The 24,148-nt window shown below is 45.7% G+C and overlaps 1 protein-coding gene across 1 annotated transcript in view; it reads left to right on the top strand.

Annotated features, from left to right (window-relative positions):
* Positions 1-24,148, top strand: part of PRDM16 (PR/SET domain 16) — a 346,347-nt gene that overhangs the window by 287,489 nt on the left and 34,710 nt on the right. The window contains 3 exon segments of the mRNA XM_055800204.1: positions 4,120-4,254; positions 13,015-13,117; positions 20,453-20,651. Of these exon segments, the coding sequence (XP_055656179.1) occupies positions 4,120-4,254; positions 13,015-13,117; positions 20,453-20,651 (437 nt within the window).

The raw sequence follows: 24,148 nt of genomic DNA, 5'->3' as shown, positions 1-24,148 counted from the left end.
TAAGGGCATTAAAAAGTACCAGTTGTTGAGAAAGAGTCTAGTTAGGGAAGAGCAGGGACTTTTGTGGGGTCTCACTTCCCCTACAAATCGCTGAAGGGAAAATTCAGCACCTCCAAGGTAGATCTTTTAATCAGGTTGCTGCATAAATGCAACAGATTTTAAGGGGAGTATCTACAGTAAAAAAAAAGCGACCAAGCACACTCCCAATATCCCTTTGCATGCGATATGTCCTCAATTTGATTCACATATGTGTTTAACATTTGATGTAAATTGATGGCTCCTGACGGGGTTTTCACATCGCCCTTTCCCTTGGCACGAGCGCCTGCCCTGGTGCGCTCTGGCAGGTGATGGGTTAATTCCCAGTGCACAGTTGTACCTGTTGGCTGTGGGAGTGGTGCTTACGGTTGGACAAAGGGCTGTAGGTGTTGCTCCCTGGTGTAGCCCTCAGCCCCTGGTGAAGACCAGCAGCTCGTCCTTCGAACGCAGCAAGCTGGAAGCCCTGGTGCTCCTTGCCGTGGGGCGGCTCACCCACTCAGTGGGGTTCAGCTCTTGGCTGTGTTCAGTAACATGTTTTAATGGTCTGAGACTCATTTGCCTAAGGAAATTCTTCTATTCCCTTTCTTTCTCCCCACCTAGAAAAGGGAACCGTATTTATTGTGGGACAAGAAACCGGGAGATGCTGTGTTTGTGGTAGAGAATGCAACTGGGAGCTGAAGAGAAAAGGCAGGCAGGGCTGGGGTGGGGGAGTGACCGATGAGTGATGAGAAGTGATGGGATCAGGCATGACTGACTGTGGGGACTGAATTCTTCCAGAGTCATTTAGGTTGGAAAAGAGCTCGAAGATCATCAAATCCAGCCATTAACCCAGCACTGCCAAGCCCATCGCTGACCCATGTCCCTGAGCGCCGCATCTGCACATTTTTTAGGTGCTTCCAGGGATGGCGACCCCACCACCTCCCTGGGCAGCCTGTTCCGATGCTTTGACCACCCTTTCAGTGAAGAAATTTTCCCTAATATCCCATCTGAACCTCCTCTGGTGCAGCTTGAGGCTGTTTCCTCTTGTCCTGTGGCTTGTTACAGCGATGCAGGTGGTGGGGAGCGAGCCAGGGCTTTGCTAGTGAGGACACCCGGTGCCAGGTACCGTGGGTGTGGGATGCTGGGAGGAAGGAGCTGGCACGCGAGGAGTGGGGACCGAGGCTTATCCTGGCCAGGGGACAGGCATGGAGGATGTAAGAGGAGAGGTTTGCAAGCTCGGCAACAGGCACTGGGACAAGGCACGGAGAAGATGCTGGGGTTGATGGGCAAGGAACCTGGGCTTTGAGTCCTGAAAGTCAGAGCAGTCTGGCAGAATGCTTGGGAATGGGGTTCGGAGACAAGCCTGGATAACCTGGGGTGAACTAGGTGGCATGGGCTGAAATTTGTGGAAATGGGCAAAAGATTTGTGTTTACTGCCCTACAGTCCTCTTGAGTGCCTGAAGACATGTCATTTACCTTCTCCTCTCCCACAAAGTCTCGAGACTCGAGGGCAGGGAGCTCGGGAGCTGCCGGGGGGCCAGGGATGTGCCGCGGTGCCGCCGGGGTTGCTGTGTGGTGCAGCGGCAAGCCACGCACCTGACCTAGAACACCACACAGGAGCAAGTGCTGCAGTTAGAGTCTGGTTTAAAACCAAAACAAACTAGAAGAAAATGAAACAAATGACTGAGAATTAGCTCACATAAACCAGAATTTGCTACTATAATTTTAACAAATTCGCCAGCAGGAAAGGTCTTGCCATGAAGTTTTTGACTTGTGAAATGTGTGTTTGTTTGGACGGGGGAGTTCTCCTTCATTTACTGAACCTGAACGGATAGATCTGCTCCAGAAATTAACGGGGGCAGTGTGGCAAAGGACGTTGCCAGTGCAACTCCTGTTTTATTTACTCAGGAAGCTGGAATGTGAGGCGTGAACAAGGCAGGGTTTTTCTCCAAGAGGAAGGAGGATGTTTTGTGGCCAAGTCAGTTGAATTGAAAACTATAAACTCCATCACTGCTTCTGCTGCTGTGTTCTGAGGAAGTCGCTGAAGCCAGACTTGTCTGAAGTGGCCACTAATTGCATGTTCCTCATTATCTTTGTCTGAATGCCCAACTTGACACCTGGGATGCTAAACCACCGAGGTGCCGGCAGCATCAGGCAGGGCTCTGCTCCGGGCGCTGGACGTGAGCAGTAACCTGAAAACACGGGAACAGCAAGAATGCTCCAGGTGTTTCGTGTCCCTCTCTTCGTCTTGTTTCTTGGGCTATAAAGTGAGTTTATTAGGAATCCCTCACAGATGTGTTATAAAACTGAATGGCAGTTTGGGTGCGTGATGTTGCCACGCGTGTAGTGTTTGTTTAAAATAATTTTTGTGCGTTGTTTGTGCACCTTCTGTGCTTCAGCCTGGTTAGAGTCAGAGCCTGTCCGTGTAGCTGAACCCGCCCAGGTCTCATAGGTAAGCAACCGGGAGAGTATTCCCAAGCAGGGGATTAATGACACTGAACACAGGGAGTGTTGTTTCTCACCAGTCCTGTCCCAAACACACATATTCTGGGAGAAAATGCGGTATTTCCATGCAGCTTCAGTGCCATCGTTTGGTTAGGAAGGAAGAAGGCAAATCCTGACACCGTGATTTTCCCTTCCTCCGTTGTAATACACGTAGCTTGAGAAAAAAAAGGGTTAGTGCCGGAGGTGGGAGACCAAGGTACGTCTGCTGGGAGCGGTGCAGGGAGTGTGAGCTTGCCTGGTGCCGCTGGGGCTGCCTGGCTGGGCGGCGCTGGGCTGGTGCTGGGGGCACACAGCCAAGACTGGCACGGTCCTGATTCTCCGCGGGGGTCCCGAGCTGCGCAGCCAGGGTCCCAGCCGACAGCAGCGCTCCAAGATTTCGCAGCCTGACCTTACACTTGATCTGTTGCTGTCATCGCTGCATTTTCGTTTCTCCTTTCCTTTGTTCCTATCTTTTCTTTTTTTCTCGGTCGTGAAGTGGATGGGAAAGTATTATCGTATCCCATGAGATTTTGAGAGAATTAATTGCTAGTAAAAGCATGTTAAGAGCTTTTGATGACTGAAGTAATTTGCAATGACACAGGGTCTGGTAAGGGTAGAGGGAAATCTAAGTCTAGGGGAAAAAAGAGTTTCTGTAATAAGGAGGCCCACTTATGAGCAGAATACACCCTCGCCGTACTTAGGACTCAAAGGGCTTTTCCTCATTTTGGTGGTGTCCTGTGTTGTTTTTAAAATGTGCTTTTTTCAGTGAGTTGCAGAATGGGTCATCACAAATGTCGAATGGAATGCCGAACATGTTTTCTGTTTCAATGTCATCGAACTTACTTTACTGTCTTAAGAAAGAAAAAGTGCTAAGTCTCTTCCTGGTAAAACAGCGATTTTCCTTAGACCAGGACCCTTTATTTAACCCTTGTTTTTCACACTTGGACTTTTAAGCATTTGAGGGTTTTTATTTGGAAAGATCCCTCTTTTGCTCACTGGCCAAATTTTATCTCACCTTCAACCACACAGATCCTCTGCTGTCAGTGAACTTCTAGTGGTGTACTTAGATAAATGAAAGCGTCACTTGTTACAGCATTTTCTAAAATATAATTTCACAGCACTGGGGTAAGTGACCTGTTCTGAAAGTTTACTAAAAAACAGAATGTCATTATTTATAATAAAACCTGATCCTGTGTGGAAGGATGAAACAGTGTGAAGATGGAGCAGTTTAAGGGCCTTGTCATTAAAATGAATACGGTTTGGAGGAGTTATCTGCTTTGATTACTGAAGTGGTGTGGATACTAGAAGTGTTTGTCTCCTAATAATTGTATTCCTGAGCCTATTATCATGGACAACTGATATCATGTTATCATTGTAATCATGGATGACTCTGATACATGTCCTTGGAGGTTCTGCTAACCAGGAACATCAGATTATGACTAAGAGCTGCTTTTAGTCTTCCGTATGTCTCTTTTTTTAATTATATATGCCAGCCAGCTTTCTCCTCTCTGTTTCTTCTTTGGAATCCTGCATTGCAAGTAATTCTCCTTTCTTTCTTCTTCCTGTAGCTATCATTTTACAGCAGATGACCCATGTATTTCTTCTTCTCCTGTTCTACAGATTGCTGATGACCTGGGAAATGACAAGTTCTGTATTGATGCTGGCCAGAGTGGAGCTGGGAACTGGCTGAAGTACATCCGCGTGGCCTGTTCCTGTGACGGGCAGAATCTAGCCGTGTGTCACGTTAACGACCAGGTAACGACTTCGGCAGCTCCAAGGTTGCTGTGCCCACCTCGCTGCTTCCACAGCTGCTGGGGTGGGTTGGCAGAGGGTAGTGTAGAGTGGCAGCACTGAATGGAAGCAACCAGCGGGGTCATCTGTTCAGCAGCTCTGCTGCAGCATCCCTGAAATGATCTAAAACCCCTGGACTCATGTGATCTTCCAGTCCCTGACTCCTTTTGTGGTGGGGAAGATAATTTGAAATGTTAACGCCTGGTGTGAAGTGTAAGTTGTGTTAACAAAACACAATGAGACAAATGGAAACCAGTGTTGGTATTTCGTTGCCATCAAAACCATAGGAAGTTCATGTTACCGGTTGACAGTGGTGGGTAGGGAGTGTGATTCCAAGCTCTAAAGTCAGCTGTTCTCTGATCTAAGAGGGGAGTGAGGGTTTGGGAGTCTGTGGAGGAGGAAAAGTAAAAGCCTAACAGGCATATTTACAGAAATGCTGGTAGAGCAGCCTCTAGGTGGGGGTGCGGGCGAGGGATATTACACAGAATTAATAGGATTTTGATAATGTTAGCTAACGTTTATAAAGTTCTTTGAAGATTAAACCCAAAAATGGATTCAAGATGAGCAAGCCAAGCTGGGAGTTTCACAAACCTCGGAGTGCAATCCAAGTACAAGTTACTGTTTCAGACCTAACTTAAATGAGAAATGCACTCTTAATGTTATTACCAGTCCGCAAACAGAAGGCATGTTTGGATGCACACAAAAAATGAGCTGAGGATGGGAAAATACACTTCTAACAGAAACATTTTAAAACCTGTATCTGACAGGGAAGCTAGAGTGAATCTGAAGCCAGCTCACATAAAATGAGAATAGCTCAGGGCGCACCAAAATATCAGCTCACTTTGTGAACTTAGTTCCTGTTTTAAAATGCTTTTAAATAACTTAATTTTGGATGCCAAAAAAAAATTACAGAAATACCGCAAATGTTCATGATTCAAGCAATCCAGAAGAGATCGAGGCACAAAGCTCTAAATTTCAGCCTGCTTAGTTAAAATGAGCTGCTGATTGCTGCAGTGCCCACTCACCACTACTCACAAGTGCTCTTACAACAAGGAGCCGTCTGAGCAAGAGCCAACATTTATCATCAGCTCCTTGTCTTACACCGTGAGCTGCTCAGTGCCTTCTGTGGCACACACAGGGCTGCTCCTGTGTCTCAGTTTCACAGACCGACAGGATAAATACCTTCGGGGCCGTTGCATTTTCCCTCACCTGTTACTTAGGTCTTTCACCATCCTTCATTCTGCACAGAAAATACGGGTTTGCAGGAGCCTGCGACTGACCCGGCTTCCTTGCTGTGCATCCTGCAGCTTGCCTGAGCACAAACTGCTAGCCTGAGGGATACCTTTTTAGACTTTCCAGAAGATTCAGCAGGACCAGTGCAACTGCCTGTGCTAATACTTCCCAGCACTGCAGCACTGTGCATGAAATACAGCTTTAGCCAGCCGCGTGTGTTCACTTCTTAACAGCAGTTTTGCTCAGTGGTCTCTGCAGGTGACTTTGAGTGCTCATCCTCGCAGCTGCTACCGAGAATGTTTACCAGCAGCAGTAGAAAAGCACAAATATTAAAAGAAGAGAAAACCAAATATTTAGAGGTTGGGTTTCATAAAAAAGATCTTAGACTGGGGAACAAAACTGAATTAATACAGGGGTTTTTTATATGAATACACATCTCTTCTTTTTAAAATGTTAACTTGTACACTGCTGGCTTTTCCCAGGTTCTCACAAATGCTTAGACTAAGGACTAGACATATATACAAAATCTGCCAAAAACCTGAAGGCTGTATCACGTTTTATTCTAAGCCCGGTCACTGCATGTCCTTCTGTTCTTGTCCCTCATCTGGAGATTTTTGGTTGTGCATATTTTTAGTGCATGCAGCAATCTGATTGGAAAGAACAGCTGTTTATCATACCCACTCATCTTCTTTTCTTTATTTTTTCTCTGTTATGACCACTCTCTTACAACTCTGTAGTAAATAAATTTACTACAAGTCACATAAAAGGGGGTAGGTAGCAAGCAAGTGCTTCTTCAGGAGGAAGAAAATAAGAAGCTGCAGAACACAATGAAACAGTAGCAAAGGAAAATGCTTTCTTCCCCTCAGCCTTCTTTCCGGAAAGATTGAGAAGTCTTAGGTCAGGCCAGCTGGCTGGAATGAAAAAATCCAGTGTAAAAAGCAGCAGATGATGGTGATTGATAACTAGAGGCACTGGGTGCTTTGGGGGGGGAGGAGTAAAGTCAGAGTAAGGATATACTGTTTCCTCAGATATTGATTAAGACAGCCTATGGACTCATTTCAATGGCACAGTACTTAGAGCAGTCAGCAGCACATTAAAATCTTTGTGGACTTGTATTATTATTTATAGAGGAGACAATTTAACCATGTTTGTTCTGGAATTTCCTGTTCATTCCAAGTTTTCTCTCACACCACTGCTACACAAAACCAAGCCTCACTACTTTGTCTCCTGGAAAGATTCTGGTGTTAGTTGGTGGTTACTTGTTTTACTGAAACGGATCGTTGTTCCAGATTATGAAGCTTCAAAGGGTAAAGGTGGCTGTGAGTGTCTTTGGTTGGCATGAAAACTAAGAGCGTAAGATGCAAATATAAATAGAAAAATGTCCAACAGTCCATAAATGTATATGTCTGCAAGCTGACACGTGCTTTCATCAAACTCAGTGAATTCATAATTCACAGGTAGCCAAGGTGCCTCTTGGACATAAACCCCTTGTATTTGAACTCTTTAGACACTCAAAATAAAATTACTAGCATGCAAAATCAGGTTCTTCGTCCTGGTCCTAAGAAACCCTGGCCTGCTGAATACCAAAGCAAAAGTGGCATGCATTTTCAAAGATACTGTAGTTAGACAGTTGAAGGGTACAAAATGTTTTTACACTTCCTTGTTTTTTCTTTAGCTGATGTCAGTGTGAGGTCCATACTCATAAAAAAGGGGGTGTGGGGGGGTGTTACAGGTCGTCTTCCTGCAGATACCTCCGAGGGTGAGCAGTTCTGCTCATGTGATTGCTTCACTGAAGTCAAGGGCACTGAGCTGGATTCCTCACGGGAGTGTGTGCTTCTGGCCAGGGCCGTTGCATGCTTTTAAAACGAATCCACTCCTTTTCCCTGCAGGATATATTTAGAAAACCGAATTTGTGTTGAGTTCAAACTTTCTTTCTTGCGCACAACACCCCGCGCAGTCCGTGCAAGGGAGACTCTGCTGGGTGCCGGTGCTGCGCGCATCCTGCGAGCGAGAAAGGAGACATCTCAGGCCCTTACGAGAGTGACTCCTAAAGCCGGAAACATGTTATAAATTTTCAGAGTGACTAAGCATTGCTAATTTCTACCTAGTGCTATATCCTAATGCTGCTGGTTTTAACTTCATTTGATTTCACTTGCTAGCCAGGTACATTTTTTTCCATAACAGGCACTCAAAAAAACAGGGAGAAAGGCTTTGTGCAGTAGGCGTGCAAAGATTTGGGGGTTGTTTGTTACGTACATAAAGAAAAGCTTTTGCAATAAAAGATTATCCACAAAATAACTAAGCAGCACTGTGATGATAAGAGCCAGGATAAGCTTTTAATCAAAACCACTTCCTTTTCAGGAAAAAATAAACATTTTTACATGGGGAGATGGTTTTTTGACACACACCGTGCTACCACCACATTCTGTTCTGCTCTGCACTCCTGTAACTTGGGAACATTCCCAGGGATGTACGGAGAATTTTCCTTTATTTTTAGTGAAGAAATTGACAGCAGAATCTGGACCTCTGAGTATTTTGGGGTGGTTGGTTTTTTTCCCAATTTAAAGATTAAAATGTTGCTATTTAGAAAGAGATTAGTTGAGGCATTTCATTAACTGTTTTTCAATTGTGAAACCAATTTTCAAATGTAAAATAATGTTATCCAGTTTTCTTTATGTTTATTCTTACTTGACAGGTATTTGAAAAGAATAGAAGATCCTTGATTGACTGAAATAATTGTGTGCCTAAAAGAGGGCTAGAAAAGAATGGTAGAAAAATTATATGATTTGCTAAATGTATCTGGAAAATGAGACATGACTTCTGTTTTATTTTTTCATGTTGCTACTACTGCCTTCATGGGGCAAATACTTCAGCAGTTTAGCTGTTCTCGTTCAGGAGACTGTAATATTAAACAGAATACATGTAATAAAGGTAATAGCCATGAGCTTGCTTTCAGGATGAGAGCTACTGCTTTTCTTTGTGTTACATATATTGGAAAAAAGAAGGAGCTGCAGTGATGGAAAAAATCGGGCCTCTGTTTAATAAGCCAGTCTTCTGGGTGTGTGTATAATAGAGGTATTTTATATGTATTTTACATACATATTCAGTGACTGTCTTCAGGATTCCTAGTTGTGTAACACAGTGCCTTAAAAAGAGGAAATAAAAAGCAGTGTGGCTTAGTTGAAACAAAGGGAAGGCGATTCCAAAGGAGGAAGACATCTGAACAAAAGCAAAATGTGCAGCCCCGTTCTGGCCAGAAATGCACGAGGCCAAACTTTTACGTGTTCGCTCCTCCTTGAGCCAGCCAGACACACACAGGTTTGATAGTTGTCTTAGACGAGCAGTAGGTAGGAATATTTGCCTTGTTACTCCAGCGGATTGCTAGTATAGTTAACTATTTGCAAGACAAGAACGTAAAGCAGCAGCTTTTTAGCTCGTTTTGAATTGTCCCTCGGCCACTGCCGCACACTGATGCAATTAGTGGGTGTGTGTTTCGATCTTTAGGTAAACACTGCAGCTGTTTTCTCCATTCTCTAATGCCGTTTTTTTCCTAAAGCACAAACGTGTTGCCGCAGTGAAGCTAAGAGAAATAGTAGGCATAACTCATACAGCAGGTAAACAGTGCTGTTTTTTATGAAAGATGCCTAACTAATGAGGTAATATACGTGGTTTTCTCACTTGACGTGTTTCATCTCCATCTATTGCCTTGATACTGGAAACAGTTAAACAATTACTGCATTGTTTCTGAGCTGTGTCTGTCTCAAGAACACTTTTTCTCAGAGAAAAGATGTACAGCTTTGATTACTTTGTGCTCCGCTCGGGGTGAGATCAGCCTCAGAATGCGATTGTGTGCTGTGGTTCTGCATTATCGATACTTTCAGTAATTGTACCAAATTGCTTGGTTATAGGCTGCAAAATGTTATAGCCAGAGCCAGCTTTCTATTACATCGCGTTTACATCCACAGAAGCAGTTATAGAGCAGATCTGTGTATCAAGCCTAGACTGGAAAAGGATTCCTCTGGGTTGTTTTTTTTGTTTTGTTTTGTTTTTTTCTTTCTTATTTTTCATCTTTTTCTAGTGCCCTGTGCCTGAAATAATTTTGATACAAACTAAACAGCATGGTATTTTCAACTGTCTGTGAGAGCACTACCTAAACCCTAGTTATATTGGTAACAATTTTGTGTTAAATAAAACTGACTGGTAATTAGGAGAGGTGCCTCTTTTGTTGTGAGAAATAAGAAAGGATAATGTGTGCGTTTTTTATATAAATGCTGAACATAAATGATTTATGAATGTAAATGTTCTGATGGATTAGTAAATCCGATCTTGGTCGGCGCACAACAAATAAGAAAGGAAAGGAAACACAGCAGTGGTTTTAATTAATTCAGACCATCAGTAGCATGATTGCAAGATGAAGTTAATTATTATAATGAAATGTTTGATGAAATTAATGTGACTCCAGCAGAATCCAGCTTTTCCCTGATCATTAATGAAGCTTGTACTATGTGTCTTGAAAGACCGTGACAGGCGTGTTTTCACCTACAGCTACTTTGTTCTGAGCACAAGCAGGAGAGGTGGAGGAGCTCGGGATGCTGATGCCGTGGCACTATTTGCCTTTGTCCTAGTAGAATCCTGACGGACTTTTCGCAGTGTCAGATCTGTGGATGTGTCTGTGCGCTAGGCACACCTTTTAGGATGTGGTTTGTACATGAGTGCTGGTTTGGGTTGGGTTACTAGCCGAAGGAGAAGTGTGTGTTAATAGCTGTCTTGACTTCTTTTTCGCCTCAGCTGGCTGCAAGCGGCGGCGCAAGGATGATCCTGTTCCTCCGAGTCGAGCCCCAAGTGCTGTGCTTATTCCAAGTCTTTTCTTTTTGTTTTTCAGGCAGGTTTGCCACGGGGGGTTTAGTCCTGGGGAAAGCTCTCCTCGCTGAGCGAGCGGGCAGGGGATTGCTGAAGCGTAAATCAGAGAGATGGTGAGGGGAAAGAAGGCGGATTTTATACCACTCGCACTTTGCAGCGGGGTCGTGGAAACCGGTTACAACCCGGTGGGAGACTGGCGGCGGGTGGGGGCCGGGCCGCCTGGCGGGGGTCAGGGCGCCCCTCGCGGCGGGGCCTGCGGGGCCGGGGCGCACCGGGCTGCCCAGCGCCTTGCCCGGGGAACCGCGGGACAGCCGGGCTGGGCTGACGCGGGGGTGCCGGGCCTGGCCCGCCCCGCCGGGGGCACCGCGGTACCCACCCCCCCCCCCCCCGGTAACCCCCGGGCCGGGCCCCGGGCGCCACGGCCCCGACTTCCCCTTCCTCCGTGCGGCGCGGCGGCTGCCGGCGGCCTGCCCCGACGGGGAGAGCCCGTGGTGGCCCCCCCGCCCCGCCGCCGGGCCGCGCCTCGCCCGGAGCCCGCAGGTCAGGCGCCCCGCGCTGCCCGGCCCCGCGGCCGGTCACGGCGCTGCCGGGCGGCCCCGCGCTGCAGGCCGGGCCGCGGGTGGAGTCTGCCCCCTGCTGGGGCGGGCCGGGCCCCGCGCCCACGGCCCCGCGCCCGCCGCCCGGCCCGCCGCCGGCTGCGCAACCCCCGCTGCCCGGCCCGCGGCTGCCCCACAGGCGGCGGTGGGAGGGGGGGGGTCGCGCCGGGGGCAAGCTCGCTGCGTCGGTGCCGGGGAAGGTGTGTGGCAGCCCCGGTGCGGGGGCAGCCGCCGCCGGGAAATCCCGCACCCCCGGGGCCGGCGCGATCCCGCCGCAGCGCCCGGACGGGGCCCTGCCGGCCTGCGTGTGCCGTTGTACCGCGGTGATCGCTCCGTGAGGGTTTTCCTCAGCTCCATCAGGAGGGAACGCCGGCAGCAGTACCGGGGTTTTCCCGAGGTGCCCGCGGCACCGTGGGCAGGGGGAGGCACCTGCTGCCCCCCGGGCTCCAGCCACCCGCTTCCACGGTGGAAGGGAGGGGGGCTCGGGGGGGGACACGTCCCGGTGAGACCCTTCACGCAGCCCAGGGTCGGAGAGGTTTGTGTCTTTGTGCCCTGCAGACGGAAGGGTGGCAGCTCGTGCAGGGACCCGTGCTGGGTGAATTGTAGTTGATGTCCCAAAGAATAATTTCATGCCTCACTGTTAAAGGCAGAGCTAGCAAAACCTGGCGGTTAATAACTGTTACCTGTTGAAGTCTTACGGTGTTATTGTTAAAGAAGACAGGGTCCAGCATACTCTAAAAATTTGGAAAACATACAGAAGACAACAAGTTTCTTGGATTTCACATAGTTCTGATCCTCTTTGTCAGTCATGCAAACTCCCATCCTGCTGCTGGTCTCCTGCTGCTGTTTCTGGCCTTCCCTGCAGTGGTCTGCACCAGCGTCCTCCCAGCCGCAGGGACCGACTGGCTCCCCATGCCCCGAATGCCCCAGTAACCGCGCTGGGTGCCCACCAGCAGCGTGCCACCACCAGCGCCTCAATGGTTACAGGGGACCAGCCCTGCTCTGCCTGCCGATGCGAGTGAGCCCCCACCAGCACGCTCTCCCCCCCCCCCCAATCTGCCGTTGTGTCAGGGGTGATGGGGTCCGCTTGCCCCCCCAGTTGTTACTGGAGATGCTGCCGTGGGTTCGATTCAGTTCAGGGGTAAAACGGTAAGGATGGGTGCGTGGTACCTATGGAAACACACTGATACGTTGCTGCCTTGTGACATTCGGCTTTGTTGCACCTCAGATGCAGGGGATTTCTTTCTCATTGCCCTGTTTTCTAAGGAATGCATCCTTGGTGTGTGAGAATTCATTTTGGTTCAGGAAAGCTGTACTAGGTGTCCTTTAGACCACGTTCTGCACACCGCAGACAGCAATGTGAGCAGGGCGTACAGCGGGTAGGCGGCCTCTGCCCTTGGCTGAGGGCTCTGTCTGTGCTGGGGTTTGTCCTCCAGCATGACAGCAAGGGCGCGATAGGCGAACAGAACCATGGTAGGTGAACAGAACCATGGTAGGTGAACAGAACCACGGAAGGTCCAAGTTCTGTGGCTAGGCAGGCACTCTGCGTGGGATAAACTGCTCACCGGGAGCGATTCACATCTTGTCTTTAGGGGTCAGCTCCTCAGGCTTCAGGTGAGAGTAATCTACAAAATAATTCTGTGAAGATATGCTAATTCAGCTCTCTAATCATCAGGCCAGTTTCACCTTAGAGCAGCAGAGGCTCAAATGTGTCAATTCCATCCCTTTAATCTTCCCTTCGCTATAACAAATATACTAAGCTTATAGGAGGTAGGGAAAACAATGGGAAGATTTTGCGTAATTTGAATGAGAGAGGCTGTTACTGTAAATACTATTTTATTGTCCAAGCCACATGAAACACTTACACACATAGAGTAAAATAAAGGCAGAAAAAAAGAGCTCTCAGTAGCAATTATCACACAAATCAAGTGACAGCCTCCCCTATTAGCTGGAATAATTTGAGTTATTGGTAAAATGTAAAATGCAAGTCTTTGCACATTTAACATGTCTCTCAATTTTTGTTTCTGATTCCCAGATCTATTATAAAGTTATTAAAGAAATTGAGCCAGGAGAAGAGCTCTTGGTGTATTTGAAGGAAGGTGGTTATTCACTTGGGAACATGGCGCCCAGCATGGAAGGTAAGGCCTCGCTTTGCTAGACAGGACCTTTTTGCACCTCTCACCAGCAAACCTAGGAACGCTGAGAACCTCAGTGAGTGCTGGACTGGGACAAAAACCTGGTCCGGTACCTGCCCCTTCTGTATCTGTTCATATTTTATGCTTATTTTCACTCTTTCTCTGGTGAGAGTAGCTGTCCTAGTCAACGATAGCAAGCAGCGTTTGTGAACCTCAAGGCAACGCAACAGATTAACTTGCTGCTTCTGTTTGAGGAATGTTGTGGGTTTTAATGTACTTGGAGGTGCCTTTTTAATCCTCAGGGTCACTGTGTTTCTTTGGGTGCAACAAAAATGGGCCAAACATTCCAAGGCTTGCAAAGCACTGGTCTTTAGAGCTTTAGATGACACGGAAAAGGGGTGTCCAGGCAGAGGATGGAGGAGCCATCGCTAGAATTGTTATTGCTAGAATATAGACACCTCTGAAACCCTGAAATGATGCAGTGAAGGCCAAAGGAATGATTGTTTTTAAAAGAAAGGTCACATTTTTGTTACTGCAATGTCTCTCCTGCCTTCCTCCGCGGTGTTTTGCCGGACTGGCTGCATGGCTCAAACAGGCTCGCAGCTGGGGGAGTTCCCTTAACCCTGTACTGTGTGTGGTGTGGAGCAGCCTGGAACACTAACCCGTAGTCACTTCCATATCAGCATAACCATTTTCCTCTAAATATCCTGCTGTTAACTACAGAAGTTCAATAATTGCACAGACTGTCTAAAGGACTGGTATGCTCTCCAGGTTAAGTGAGTGTTTTCTAGTAAGCTAGAGGAGTGACGAGCTGAGATTTTGGGATTCTCTTCCTATGCCAGAATGGCGCGCTGTGAAATTCAATAGGACACGTAGAGAAGGATGGGAGAAGAGAGAGAAGACTTTGAGTCCTTGTTTCTTCTTCATGGTGCACAAAGATGGCTATAAAACACCGGTTTGATACACAGCAGCGTGGAACTGTGCTGGTCATTTGGTTAGATGGTTGAAAGCTTTGGGTTCAATTTTAGTTTCACAAGGAGGAGAAGCATTTGGTACTGAGAAGCAGGAATAGCCAGAATTCCTACAGTAAAATGACAAATCAAATTCAGGGGTTTGGGAAGGAAGCGCAGACAGAGCTGATTCCCTGAAGAGGCAGTTGGGAGGCAGCGTTCCCTGCGGACGGGTCGCTGCTCACCTGCTCTTCGCAGGGTCCTTGCACACTTCCCTGTAGTAGCTGTTGCTGGCTCTTGTCAGCAGTGGGAGAGCAGGTTAGCAGGACACGTGGCCTCAAATAGTCTGGCAATCCCAGAGTGCTGCCAGGATTTTCCCCCCCCCCCCCCTTTGTTAGAATGCTTTTCTCAGCATTCATCTGAGACGCTGACTGATGTTTGTATCCCACCTCTTTCCCTGCCAGTGACAGAGCCTGTCAATGCGCACTGCGCAACAGAAGTGATCTCTTGGGAAAACTAGGAAAGATGGGCTACACCATTCCCAAAATTATTATAAAAACAAAGCAACACCACATGCATGTCTAAAGTAATCAAAAAATGCAGATTCTTATTTTAAAATGGTTGTTTGCAAGCCCTGAGATGAGCACAGGACCCTGCTGTGGCAGAGCATTGCAGAACCCTGACCTCCTGGTAGGTTTCCCGATCCTGAAATGAAATGAAATGAAATGAAATTAAATTAAATTAAATGAAAATCAGTCTGGACTCGAAAAGTTCTGCTCTGTTTTCTAGGGCTCTTAGTTTCCTTGGCATTTGGTGACAGTGAAAGTTAGAGAACAATGTAAAAGGTACATGATTTTTTTCAAGATTATTAGGGCATATTACTCAGCGCCTTTTTCTGTTCATTCATTGAATGTAGAGGCTGTTGCAGGCTTCTCATTATTATTTGGTGACTGAGTTCTTGAAATATATTATTAATCTACCAGTTGGTTTTAAGCTATTAGTTGGAAATACTGTTTGACATAATTAATTGCTGAAACTTGAGTTGTCTCACCTGGGCATCCTACAATACATTTATTTTCTGTATGTGCCTGTAAATTTCAGTTTCAGATTTGCAGTGAAACTCTTTCAGAGTGCACATACTTACGATATGCATAAATAGTGTGAAATATTTCTGAAAAAAAATGGGTGGTTTGAGGATTAGTGCTGCTGAAAGCTCTTTTGGTGAAGGTCAGTGGGTGAAGTAGATGGGCAGGCAGTGCCGTAGCTACTGTCTCACTGAGATATCAGCTTTGGGATGATTTTTTCAGTGTTCTCCTCCAAAAAGTTAATAATTTTCTTGAGACCAGCACAGAGAGATTAATAGTTTCTGGTTTTCACAGTGAAGGAGTAACGCACAGGGGGGGTTTTTTGATGTCAGGAAGAAATCAGAAAGGAAACTCACCACTGTTTTGCATTTTTGTTTCTAATAGGCTTCTGTTCGAACAAGCAGAAAGTGCTCCTTGTTTTCCATCTTTGTCATTATGTAACATTTATCTGTATCTTCCGGGTAACGTCTAGTGCTTTTGCCACATAATTGCTTTCAAATGATCGTAGGCCAACATTAAACATTTGACTTCTTAATACTTTTTACTTTCAGCAGTGCTATCTTCCTGCTGCCTCGCACCCCCATTTTGATTCTGAATTAACAAGAAAGAAAATGCAAAATTGTTCCACACAAAGATAATTATCATAAAAATCTTTTATCCAAACCCCAGCCAAACACAGCAGACCCCTTATCACTGCAGGAATTTTGAGTAGGGCACTTGAACTCCTTTGAGATTCAAGTCTGGTAGATTAGCATGTAGATGCCACATAATTGTGTTCCCCTTGGTTTCTCTGAAAGCTATTAGGCGCTGATTTATTTTTCTGTTACATTCCTGCTTTGTCCTGAGTGTTACTGATGGAACTTAAGATAGGCACATATAACCATAGATTTGACAAACAAGACATAGAGAACAGGCAGCAATTTTTTTGTAACTGGGTTTTCCTTTTCTTTTTATCCCCTTCTCCCTGTCAGATACTGAACTAGCAACCTTTTTTGAACGGCAGTATTTTCATTTGTGGTGCTGAAAGGAAGAAGAAAACTTTAATGAGAACTTGTTTTGAAGGGCCTTTTTTTTTTTTTTTTTTTTTTTTTGGTGCTTAAAGAAAGGAAAAAAAACAAACTTCAATGAATCTGAAGTCTGCAAACTGGATGTCTGATATAAAGACACAAAATAGATACCGGGTCTTCTTAGTTTAGTCCTGAGCCTCCTTTGTTGCTGAGGTTTCGTTTCTGCAGGGTGATGGTCTGGCTCTCAGGCTACAGGTCAGTTCCTTTCCCAGCACAGCAGCGGTACTTACTGAGAAGTGTGATGTCTGACCTTCCCAAGTGCAGAAACGGGGATGCCCAAGGGATGGCCGTTGGATATTGATATGATATAATCAGCTACTCAACCAGCCAGTCAGTGCTGCCTCTGTTTAATCTGTCTGAACATCAAAACAGTGTTTGCAACCAGTGGCAACATGAATAACATGGGACTACAAGGCTTTTAATCATACTTTTGTCAGTTCTGTAGTTTTTCTTTTCGATAAAAATTTCTTTTTCTACACCCAAATATTCAGAAGCACATGCATTTCTTTTCTTGCTGTCCATCTTTTCCACCTATAGAAAAACTGGTTGTGTTTGGTGATGGAAGAGGAGGGGTGTTGTTACTGAAGCATGAGCCTGTACAAAATAGACGGGGTTGTTTTTTTTCAATTTAGTGACATGCGGGGGCTCGAGCTGTAAAATCTGAGCCACTCTGAAAGTATGCAAATGCGGAAGCAAAAAATGCACATGCCTCAGCTGAGCTGTCTTCTTTCTTACATCTCTTAATAGAAGGCTGATAGGGGCAGCTCCTCAGCTTGTATAAATGTAGCTACACCAGCTTTTACTGGCTGAGGATCATGTTATATTGTGTGTGATCTGTGTGAGATCTGTAATTCTGCTGACAAAGGCCAAGGAGAATTAGAAGCAGAATCTCTTTAAAAGTTATTATTGAGGCTATTAATGTATTTCATCTGTCTGTCTGTCTGTCTGCCTGCCTCCTCTGTAATCTCATAGAAAGGAAAAAATGATGTTACTGCCATTGATAGCAAGAGGCAGTGCAGGATCAGGATGTGTGCTGTGGGAGGGGGTGCTTGCAATTGTCCATCTCTAGCCAGGTATGCAGCAAATTATTCTCCGTGGGTAGTTTTCCAAACTCAAGGTGAGTTTCTGGTTCCTAGAGGATAGTTTGGGTGAAATAAGATGCAATTAATTGTGTAAATCTCAAACTGAAGTAGAAAGAATTTAGTATGAGTTTGCAGAAGGTACCTAGATGCATTGACTCTGAAGTCCAAAAAAAAAGAAAAAAATTAAATCTGTTTCCTCCATTCCAAGTTTTCTGGTCTGGGGAATTGCCAGTTTGAGCTTGAGACATGCTGGGAGTTTTGCAGGAGCTTCTTAAGAGATGAAGGTACCTGGGAGTTCCCAGTCTGGAGGGCTTTCAGTCACCTCCGCAAAAAAGCCTTCTTGCCTTGAGCCATTATTTATGAAAGAGTGAAGAAGAGAAACATTTGATTCATGGGGTGAATTCTGAGGCAGATGAACACTTCACCAGAGCAGTTCCACATTATCTGGAGCTGGTGAGGGATTTATCCTGTTACTCTACAGTTCAGTGGGCTGCATGAGTCAAAGGAACTTCCATCCCACGTACGTCTCTAGGAGTCAGAAAGAGAACAAAAGTAAGGTCATGTTTATTAGTGCCAGTGACACTTCTGAGTATGCCTTGACGTCTGAGACTATGAAAACTGAATGTTGCAGCAGATAAAACACTTGTTCCAGGGCTAACGTGAATTCATTAATAATGAGGAGTGATGGCACGATGAGATTATTGCCTCAGCCCATGCAGTGCGTGCGCTGGGGACACTTGATGCTGTCAGGCTTGTCTCTTCTCACCCGAGTTAGGGACGTGTGGAGGGAGAGAAGGTACCTAAACCCACCTAATCACAGCCCTTGCCCCCCTCGCTTGCTGCTGTCACACTGAGAATGTTTTTGGTCCATAAACATCTGCCTATGAAACTTTAAATTTTGCTGGGTAATGTTGTATGCTTCGTGCTGTTGTTACAAGTAAAATGCAATAACAAGACGTACCATAATGCTACAGTTCTTTATTTTTTTTCTCTTCCTAAAAAGTAATTTGGTTTATTTTAATGGTAGTTTATACACAGTCTCTCAATACTGCTAGGTAGTTTTTATGTCCTGATTTCCAGTTTTCCCCTCCTGGGGACATAAAACACATGAGATATGTATCAGTACTGTTCTACAAAATGCAAGTAAACAGAATTTCTCTAAGGAGTAGAGCAGGGCCTGATCCACCTCCTTGTGAGGCTGCTGATAGCAATTTCAGAGTATGCAATCTGTCAAAACTGGGTGAAATGGGAAAGATATGTGTGTTCTCTTCCTGTAGGTCTCCTTTAGTAGTCAGAATCCCTTCCCACCCCCCCCACCCCCAGCAAAGGAAAATGATGACCTACTGGATTGTATTTCTTTTTACATCCCTCTCTTCTGCAGTTCAGGAAATCCTGTAGCATCTCTGTATTTTATTAATTCCTTGTGTAAATGGGGTATAGTACCAGGAGACGTGCCGCTTGGATAAATAGCAAGGCTGCGCTGATTTTGTCTTGGTGATATTTTCTTTTTTAGCTGTGTTTGACTTTTTCCAGTTTGTGGGCATGTCGATACTTTCCGTGTAGGTGTGGGCCACTTTGGGTTTCATCTGCCTACATAGCTTGCTGTAGCAGCTTATGGGATCTTGTCTGTCTTAGTCACCGCAGAAGCAAGTCGCGGACTCCCCGGTGTGCAGGGGCACGGGTTGAAAACCACAGCCTGAGTTTAAATAGGCTGTATTGAGAGAAACGGAGAAAGGAGATTATTGCCCGAGCGCAGGCGGGGGAGCGGCGGTCTCGGGGTGTGACACTGCCTGTGCTTGTACTCGTGCCACACTTCTAACAAAATTAACCCTGATTTATATAAAACACGATTTCAGGCCTTAAAGCACAGCCTAAGTTGTTGTTACTGTGCAGAACTTCGGGCAAACAAGTGCACGGGGGATTTTAAACCAAGGGTTTGCCAAAAGGCTGCCAGTTTTGAAAGCAGCTGCAGGCGGAGAAGCAGCCACAGAGACGCAGCAGCAACCGCGGAGACGCGAGTGCCACCCGCATCACGCCCGTCATCCCCTTCCCACAGCATGGCCACGCTCGCGGATGGATCAGCTCCGTGGCAGCATCGGCTTTTGGCTGCATCTCTTAGAATATTTCCACTCTTCCCTCTGAGCTAGTGCGTTTTGCCACAGGCTTTCCTGTTGACAGTAAAGTGATCAGAAGAAGAGAATAGAGCTTAACACGGAACAGAGCCCCAGAGTGCGGAGGGTGGGGGTAGGGGAGGACAGGGAAGCACGGCACCGGTGACGGAGTGGTGGCTGGAGAGCTGCTGTTTGAAGCTGGCTGCTGGGTGGAGAAACCCAGAGCTTTCCCAACTCCCTCGCAGAGGTTGTTCTCCTGGAAAATTTACAGCTCTGAGCTGATTGTTTGGCTTGGCACTGTGGTCAGGATGCTGCCTTGTAAACTTAATAATAGCTGCCCTCTTTTTAATTTGTTTGACCTTGACTACAGTAATTTATTATGTGCATTAGATCTTTTTTTTTTTTTTTTTTTTTTTTTTTTTTTTTAATACAAACAGCACAACAACAAAGAATTTGGCTCCCTTTCCTTTCTTCCATGGTACTCTGGTTTTGAACTCCTCAGGTCTGATGGCGCACTGTGCTTCTGCAGTTGTGTGGGACGAGTTAAGAGGGTAGCATTAGAAAGACATTTTCTCAGAAAGGAGCTTCCCCAGGTTTGTGCTGTGGCAATTTGCTTTTCCCAGTGTCTGCCCTTATATGAGCGTGGTTTGTTCCTTTTCTCCCTGGCAGCCCCTTTTGAGGAAACGCTCATTCGTATTTTCAAAAAAACCCATTGCAAACAAGCGCAATGCTCCAGAATAGCCCCAGTATTTCATGTGTCTGCTAATTGTTGTAGGTCTCTGTATCTTGGCAGAAGCCACGACACACAGAAAACTGGTTGTGTGATTTATTTTTTTTTTCTTAATGCTTAAAGTGAAAGCAATCTGCTGGCACAGCCTACCTTGGTTTCTCTCTCCTGTCACTTGCAAATTTCCTCTTTGATTGTTTGATAGATCCTCACAGAATACTATGTTTTCTTTACAAGCCCAGCATTGGGTACAATAATTAGACTTGCTTGAACTGCCTGATCCACAAGTCAAAATCCTTTTCTCTGTCTGTTGTAGAAGAGCACACGTTTCGCTGCGAGGACTGTGATGAACTTTTTCAGTCAAAGCTCGACCTGCGGCGACACAAGAAGTACGCCTGTAACGCTGTCAGCTCCCTGTACGAGACCCTGAATGACGAGATCAAGCAAGAAGGTCTTGGGGATGGACAGGTCTATGAGTGCAAAGACTGTGAGAGGATGTTCCCCAATAAATACAGGTACCAGAAAATGGCCAGAGCCTCCTCTGACCTGCCCCTCTCCATTCCTCCTGCGCAGTCATGTCTGATGATGGAAAATGTGGGACCGAGGTGGGAGCTGGGCGGCTCAGGACAGCTTGAGGGATATGCCTTTCCTTTCTCCTTGGGGTTAAGGAATGTTGTTTTTAGCATCCTTCAATGTCATTAGCTGTTGGACAGCATTGGGTTTCACCTCTGTTGCATAGACTGTGATGCTTTGCATTACTCCTTGGTAGAAGCATCCACAGATTATTGGCAATATAAAGTTTTAAGTGGTTGCTTTCTGAATTCCCTCTGACTTTTCCAGGGCTGAGACAGAGAGGTTGATAGACCTGGTTAGTATCTTCACAGGAACTGCTCCCATGTGATATGGTTCTGAGGGAAAAAAGTGGCATTACGTTCTGCCAGTATTTGTGTGAGGGCTTTTTTTATTTGTAATTCTTGGTCATTTGAGATCAGCGGGTATAAAGAGGTGTTGTTACACTAAGAACTCTTAATGTGGTCATGAGCTCCTATTTGCTTCTGCAGAAGCAATTAAAAAAATTCTATGCCAATCAAATTTTCAGTTTTCATTTTTTTTAAAGAAAGAAAATGTTCATGAAAAAATTTTGTGTTCACCAAGCATTTTTGTAATGGAAATGTGAACAGGAAAAAAGAAGTTAGCATATTCTCCTGCTGATATTTTTATTTGCAGTAATTATTCAATTGTTATTATAAGGCAACTCTAAACAAGAGTTAAACTGTTTTTACAAAGGAAAAATTATTTGGCCCAGTAAGTTTTAACTTAAAAATTGCATCTTTCAAGCATAACATGATAGTACTCCACTGCAGCTTTAAAGCAGAGATCTTTGAGATTTCTGGTTCATTTGCAATGTGAGACTCAAAGAGTTAAATCGTAGGGGTCAGCTTTAAAAAGTTGAAGGGTTTTTTTTTCATCATTTTGGGATTGTGTTTATATGCATCCTAAGCCTTCAACTCCTGGGCCATAAGTTCAAGGTTTTCTCCGCAGCATAAGGACTCGACTTTTATCTGCTTACCGGAGGCTGAAGCTCTCACATACTCATTTCAGTTGACTTCTTAGATGAGCAAACACCACAGGCAGCAAGTTACAACCTTGTGAGAACTGGCAGTCCTCTGCCATGTGCTATATAAGTAGAGCAAAACCAGTGAGTTTAAAGCCAGTATAAGGTCTGTTTCATTTCAGGTAAAAAATTAAAAAGATGATGTTCACCAGCATTAGTCATTTTGAACCTAATTATGTTGTTGCTTTCAGTTCTTTTATCTACGTAAGTGAAGAAAAAAAACCTGATTTTAAAAAAACAGAGAAAGGTGAAACAGAAGGAACATTCCACTAGTTTATCTGTATTGAAAAGCTTGGCTCTGGCTGTGTTGTGGGTGTTGTAGGGGTTGGTAATAGATACTGTCTGCCCGTGATAGCTGTGTAGCCATTCTGGTAGCACAGTTTGCTATCTTTATTCCTCACCCTGTGTTTCTACGTTGTTGATTAGCTACTAGGAGGCTGCAATTCTCTTAATTTCTTTACCTGACAAGAAAAGGAGAACATCCTTTAAATGTTTTAAATGTCTATGATTTCAGTGGAAGTTCCAATTCTTTTATCTCTCTGGCTGTGTTAGAAACTTTTTCCTCTTTAGCTTCCAGCACTCTGTAGTTCGTATGTTAATTCAGGAAATACCCCTATGAAATGTATGGGTCCTCTCCTCTTTGTAACATCTGTGTGTTCCTTGGCTGCCCCCGGGGGCTGGACTTCCATGGTCTCTGTTTTGCAGGGGTTAAGAGAAGCAGGAAAATTTTAAGGGGAAAAAGTCCCTTTAGTGATTACACATCCCTGTGAATAAGATGTTCAGAGTCGTCTGGCGGAGCTAATTCTGGCTGTTCAAATGATGCGGCTGAGTTAAGGTCCCAGTTTCCCTCGGGTTTTGGGGGGGAGAGGGTAGGTCAGACCGGGACTCCATCCAAGCCTTGGCTCAGCACGGGGCACATTCCCCTTGCGAGCATCGCTGGCGGTGGAGCGGAGGGCTCCGGAGCAGGCACTGCTTCTCAGTGTCGGTAGGCAGGAGGGACAAACAAATGACTTGTTCAAAGTCAGGTCAAAAACCCTGGGGAGGGCCAAGGACAGAACACCCATTTTAGAAGCCCTGTCCCGATTTGTTTTCAGGACCTTCTTCCCATTTTGATTCTTCTGAATCATCACTCTGAACAGTTACTTCACAGACCTAGTGATTAAGAAGGAGATGTGGCAGAGCATCCACCGGTCATCGGTGGGCTCAGCACAAGCATCTCGAGCCTGAGGCAGAAGCCCATGTGTGTGCTAGCATGGATTCCCAACTTTTGAGCACCCCTAGGTGATGGAGGGGCCTCTTTAAGGTATCTCCAACTGAAGGAAGATGGAAATACTCTGGAGTCATGAGCCACAGACCTGTATGCTTGGAAAATGTCTGGAGTGGTTAGAGGCTCCTGGGCTCATTGGGTGCCTTGCCTTGTAGACCATGGATTCCAAACTTTTGCGTTGGGGTTTTCTTGAGCAAATAATATAAAGTTCAGGTTTTTGACAGGGGAAAGATGTAAGTCAGCAACATGCTGATGGACTTGATGGAGCTGGGAGAGAATGTTCACCCCTATCCCTCCCCCATCGATCTGCTGCATTTTGTGTTCTCAGAAAGACACTGAAACACAGACTATATCCAGTCAGTACCTTGATGGTCTTATAATTTTTCGGAAGTTAATACAGATCAAATCAAGAGGGCCACTGGGGAACTAAAATTGAGCATTTAGCAGCTGACTAAATAAATAAATGTTTTGCTAATCCCAGTAGGCACTTGCCTCTAAACAGCCTATTAGTTTGTCCATATTTGCTCTAAATAAGCTCATAAATCACAGTTAACAGGAACATACTTTTGTATATGTATATGAAAGATATATATTTCTTTGTACGTGTAAAAAATTTTGTAGTGTTAAGAACACCATTTCTTTAGCAAAATGAATATTGCTTCTTTAAAATTAGTGAATTGGCAGTTTGTAAGGGGCATGTTCAGGAATATGAACTATCTGACTTGAAGGAAGGAAGGGGCAGGCTGGTGGCTGCTTGGATTCGTATGTAGCATTTCGCACCAAGCCCACCTGTGATGGAGCCACCTTCCACGAGGTTGCCCTTGTTCCTGGGCCAGCAAATGCCTTCAGGGCACAAAGATTTCAGTGCTAGTCAGCTGCCCGTGCCGTTAGCCTTTACACTGGGAATTGCAGAGGATGCCAGTGTCAGGTCCATCCTGCTCCGCCTCGGCGCGGGCTGGTGCTGGGGTGCCTGTCGGCGTATGGTCCCGCTGGGGACCGGCTCCCCGTAGGCAGCTGCGGACAACCAGAGCAGTGCAGTCCTGTGGATGTGTCAAGGCTGGATCAGTTTCGAGGTTTCTAAATCCCTCAGGCTCTGTGGAAATGCCCAGGGGTTATCTGCTGGGAAGCTG

This window comes from Falco peregrinus, chromosome 3 (assembly GCF_023634155.1).
Source record: "Falco peregrinus isolate bFalPer1 chromosome 3, bFalPer1.pri, whole genome shotgun sequence".
NCBI lineage: Eukaryota > Metazoa > Chordata > Aves > Falconiformes > Falconidae > Falco > Falco peregrinus.
Note: the sequence above shows the minus strand (reverse complement) of the source record. Positions and strands in the feature narration are given on the sequence as shown.